Here is a 5,199-nt window from a genome sequence, read left to right as displayed (position 1 = left end):
GCATCAGCCGGCGCCGGCACGGTAGGCCACCCATTGTGCCCCCCCTCCCCTCTGCCCCTTTTCGCTCGCGAGAGCGCGATAAATGAGATGGGTTTGAATGGCTCTCTTTTGGTCGGACGGCAAAGTGGACTCGTAAACGGAATAGGCCGCCGGAGGCAGTTACTTCCCGCATTTCACACTTCGCTGTTTCCATTGCAGAGAAGCCTTCGGCCTGTGCTTGGCTGCTGATTAACCCAACTCAGTCTGTACCGTGTATCACGGCTACGACACAAAGTGTTGCGGGTTTGCCCTAGAGGAGCCATGGAGCCTCACGGATGGACCGAGTAGGCAAACCGGGCATACACCTATACTGTTGTGTCGTAGCCCTTACACGCGCTAGTGTAGTGTATTTCGACTAACGGAGGAAGAAGAATAGCGGGTATAGAACATAAACGTTACCGATTGGTTGAGAACTTCCCGCCTCTACGACACACCGGTACTGGGGGTAAGCGCTCGGCCAATCAGGAACCTTTATGTTCTACCCGCAATTCTTCTTCCTCCGTTAGTCGAAATACACTACTGTACTTCCCTGGCCCTGCCGGACACCGGCTCGGATAAAGGACCCCTCGCGAAAGATTCGCGAACCGTATGCTTTCTCTGGTAGGATCCAAGCGAGCACACCCCACGAAACGGCGAGCTACCACCACGGAACCTCAAGGCACCCCCGCGAAACCGCGATGACCCCCACCGCAAGGTGTCGACCGTGTAGACCTGAGTGCAATCCAGCCAGGGCAAGCCGTAAGAGGAAAAATGGGAATGGACGGCGCTACTGTAACGCATCGCCCTTGTCCTTCTCTCACGCCTCCCCGCTCAAGGCGCATAGAGGACGCGAGACGCTCACCGTGAGCCAGTGGGCGTCGACGGGCAGGCCGAACTGCCTGAAGACGGGCACCATGAAGGGCCGCAGGCCGGACAGGCCCGTCCAGTGGTGGATGACGAAGAAGGCGATGACGAGCATGAGCGGCCACAGCGTCTCCCTCTTGCGCAGCGCGCGCACGCCGTCCAGGTAGCGGCCGCCGGGCGCCACGTCCACCGTGGGGGCGCGCTCGGGCTGCGCGGCCGCCTGCTCGGCCCGCGGCTTCACGTCGTCCGCCACGAAGCCGCCGTTGCAGACGCCGTTGCCGTTGGGGCCGCCGCCGCCCGCCGCCGCACTCGCCTGCTCCGCCGCCCTCAAGGCCTTGCCGCCCGACATGGCCGTCATCTCCGCGTTGTACCTGCGGGAAGACTTTCATTGTAGCGAGTCGCCTCAAAGACGAGGTGGCGGCCGAGGCCAGGCTGGGGCCAGTAGGAAATCTCCAGCGTGCCGTACGGCTGTACGGCGGGGGGCTCTGCAGGCCCAGCTGAGCACCCGACGCGGACGCGCCGCGGTGACCCTCAGCCGCGGCCGAGTGGCCGATTGTCCAGGAGGCAAGGCCGGCCAGGCCGCCTGCTCCTCGTAAAGATGATTGACCAGCGCTCTCTGCGGTACTCACCGGACGAGGGCGGCCAGCTCGGTCTGCACGGCGGAGGCCGGCACCCAGCCGCGCAGCCAGCGCAGGGCGCGCTCCGCGTCGCGCAGCCGGCCCTTGGACACGAGCCACATGGGCGACTCGGGCACCTGCGAGATGGCGAGCACGGTGAGCAGCGGCACGGCCACGCTGCCCCAGGCCGCCGTGCGCCACGTGACCAGGGTGCCCAGCAGGTACTCGATGAAGAAGCCCAGCATGACGGAGATGCCGGCCATGGAGGTGAGCGCGCCGCGCAGCTTGGGCGTGGAGATCTCGCCCACGTACGTGATGATGGGCGCCTCCATGAAGCCCATGCCCAGCCCCATGAGCGCGGCGGCGGCGAACAGCGCGGCGTGCGAGCGCGCCGTGGACAGCAGCAGCCAGGACAGCAGGTGCGGCGCGTTGACCAGCAGCATGGCGCGCTTGCGCCCGAGCGGCTCCAGCAGCAGCCCGGACAGCACCGAGCCGAAGGGCTGGCAGATGAGCATCAGGCTGCCTGCGGCAAGGCGAGCGAGAGAAAGGGCGTCAATGTGGGGCCCGACCCGGCTGGCAGGTACCAATTATGAGCTGTGTGTAACTAGACAGTTTTCTTTGTCACGGCGGCTGTGTGGTATCCAGGGTTTTGGAAAATGTAGAAAAGCGTGACCACATTGTGGTCGCGCATCACTGGTTTTTAATTAGGGATCTTCTAGAAAGTACGTCCGGTTTTTTTTTCTCGGATTAATTCGGCAAATTGCGGGAGCTCCGCGCCTGCGAGACTCGGGGTAGGCCGCCCCGCAGTACACGCATGCACGGCAGCCACGATGTTGCCTACCTATCAGGCGCTAAGAGAGCCTGCATGAGATGAATTTGGCAGGTTCGTAACGGCGAATGAAGGACGTACTTTCTGGATGATCCCTTATACGTCACTGAGGCGTATTGTGTATTAGTTCGTGGGACTGTTGGTGGCTATCAACCACACTGTCACGAAGAACATTGAGGAGTGCGTCGACATGGCGCTATCTGCGAGCAGATTTGACCCATATTGTAACGGTTTGTTTGTACTCACTTCCGCAGTTAGACTGTACCGAGTTCGGCCGTGCGGGTGGGTTTGATTGCCGTGGGGGAAATCACTTGGGTTCGTAGCGTTCGTAATATTTTTGCCATTTCGGTTATTTCTCGCCTATTTCGGATTATATCAGGGTATTTCGCGGTATTTTGGGGGTATTTCGCGACTATTTCACCGACTACTTCGCGTCTATTTCGGGTCTATTTCGCTCTATTTCGCTATTGATTCGCCTCTATTTCGGACTATTTTGAGAGGTGTACGGACTATTTCGCAAGTGAAATCCCCCTCGCTCGCTACCGACTTGGAGACGGACAATGGCCCATGGTGGCGCCCCTGAGCGTTCGTCCGGAAAGTGCGTCTGTTGTTTCTCAGATTCATTCGTCAAATGGAAAATCATGGGTGACGGGGGTTCGGCGCCTGCAAGACCCGGGGTAGGCCACCCCGCGGTACACCCGTGCACTGAAGGTAAGATGTTGCCTACCCATCAGGCGCTATGGAAGCTTACACAGGCCGAACATGGCAGTTTCGTGACGGTGACTGTCGTACTTGCCGATGATCTCTTACGACCCGAGCGAGCGAGCACCAGTCTGCACCAATGCTGTTGTGAGTACTACATTACTGTTAAAGTTTCTCTGTGAGTCGAATTTTATATTTATGGTGATTTTTTCCTGGCTGCTGTTATTTCATTGGTGAGACTGATTTCAAGTACTTTTGCTATTGGCGTCCTGCGTTTTACTAGTCTTGTGATTTTGTGCATTTGCTATTTTTATAGTTTTAAAACTGCGTGTTTCGTTTTGATAATTGATGGAATGGTCGATATCGAACCTCGAGTCAGCTTCAAAATTGGCAAAGAAAAAGTCATCAACATCGTAAGTAATTCCTATGAAACAGTTGAGAGCATACTCACCGAACCACGATGCCTGCCACTCGTCAAAGGTGAGGCCGAACTCGTCTGGCTCCCTGGGGTGCTCCTTGGAGCCGAGCAAGGCGGCTATCACGACGGTGGGGAAGGCGAGGGTCATGCCGATGTCGAGGAGCAGCATGTTCTTGGCGCACGACGCGAGAACCTGCGGCAGCGCCTCCCGGAAGGGGTCGACGGCGCCCGGGTCCCGGCAGCAGCCGTTGGCGACGGCGGCCTCCGTCAGGTGCTCCTGCTTCTCCCTGGGCGGCGAGGCCGCATTGCTTGCGGGGCCCGTCATCCTGGAACACAACAGAGGGAGGGTCAGGAGGATCAGTTCCACGAAACGGGTGTAGAAAGCCCGAGGTTGCGTCGAGTGGCATACCTTTTCACCCAGTCCGCGGCGAGAGATCTGTGGACCTACTGTGTACTCTAGAGAGTGCACCAGCTGGTGCACTGTTTTGTACACACAAACTTTAGCAGTGCTAGAGTGCCGTTCGGTGTGGGAGCATGCCCTGGGGCAATTAAAACAATTCGCGCTCACGAATCTTCCCCTCGGGCCGCCCAAAGGGCAGCCGAAAGCCCGAGCCCGAACATGGCCGAATTGCACCTTTCCTATGACGCGCACCGCCGCCGGGGTGCAGCGAGGGGGCTTGTGGCGATATCAGATTCTTTCCTACCCGCACCTCAAAAACGAGGTTCTTAAACCTAGTAAATATCCTGGGAACAAGCCAATTTCCTAGACCTGTCCAGAATGTGCTACTGTTTTTCACAGATGCATTTGGCAAATGGTAAATCACGGATGAGGGGAGCTCGGCGCCTTCGAGACTCGGGGTAGGCCACTCCGCAGTACACCCATGCACTGCAGGTAAGATATTGCCTAACTACCAGGCGCTATGGGAGACCTGTGCTAGGAAATTGACTTATTGTTCCAACGATATTTACCTCATTCAAGAAACTCGTTTTTCGGGTGTGAACTCCCGGACTTGGGTGCTCAGGGAGGCCCACCATCTCCACTCCAGATGGCTGCTTGTCGGGTCGGCCTACAAGCGTCACCCTAGGGGCCTTTAGGGTGCGGATGCCCTAAGTGAGGCGCCACAGCCTCTCCCGAGCGTTTCGGTTGGAATACCCCGCGTCTGTATTTCGCGGTTCGAGTGTTTGCGGATGTTTGTTTATTACCACCCAAACGATTAAAGAAGGCGACTTTTGCACTGTACTGGTACTCAGTACTCATGTGCAGCACGACATGACTCGGGCGCTGCGACTGAGGATATTTGCTTTTGCTGTGTGTGGCCCGGTGAAGGGAAGGGGGGGGGGGTGACTCCGCCTCCGCGCTATATCGAGACTAAGTAGTCCGCGATCATCCTGTTAGGTGCCTGCTGGGGCCCAGGCCCAGGTCCAGGCCCGGGGAGCGGCCGGCCCGGGGGCGGGCTTGGAGACTATGGACATGTTCGCTTGTACCTCGAACTGGTTGGGGAGACCGGACGCCGCGGGCGCGCTACGGTCATCAGGCTGCGGGACTGCGGTGGACGGGACGACCTCTACTGGGAGATGTGTGAAAGGTCACCGAGGCGGCCGGGCGTCACCGGGCCGCGCTGCATGGTCCGAGAATACCTTGCTCCACTAGGTGTTGCGGCGGCTGCGCTTGGCTTGTCATGCAACATCTCCCGTGTACACCTCGATCCGGCTTAAACCACATTAAAACTAAGGCTGGAACGCCGGACACT

The 5,199-nt window shown here is 58.5% G+C and overlaps 1 protein-coding gene across 1 annotated transcript; it reads right to left on the bottom strand.

The window, feature by feature from the left end:
* Positions 1 to 49: 49 nt before the first annotated feature.
* LOC113207690 (facilitated trehalose transporter Tret1) lies at positions 50 to 4,598 on the bottom strand. Its single transcript, XM_052277226.1, has 4 exons — positions 3,858 to 4,598; positions 3,482 to 3,774; positions 1,512 to 2,022; positions 50 to 1,253 (listed from the first exon to the last, which is right to left on the bottom strand). Exons 2-4 carry the CDS (start codon positions 3,771 to 3,773, stop codon positions 836 to 838), a joined length of 1,221 nt encoding a protein of 406 aa, XP_052133186.1. The 5' UTR covers position 3,774; positions 3,858 to 4,598; the 3' UTR covers positions 50 to 835.
* Between the last annotated feature and the right edge of the window lie 601 nt (positions 4,599 to 5,199).

The sequence above is a fragment of the Frankliniella occidentalis genome, unplaced genomic scaffold (assembly GCF_000697945.3).
Source record: "Frankliniella occidentalis isolate FOCC.00 unplaced genomic scaffold, Focc_3.1 Scaffold6134, whole genome shotgun sequence".
Classification (NCBI taxonomy): Eukaryota; Metazoa; Arthropoda; class Insecta; order Thysanoptera; family Thripidae; genus Frankliniella; species Frankliniella occidentalis.
Note: the sequence above shows the minus strand (reverse complement) of the source record. Positions and strands in the feature narration are given on the sequence as shown.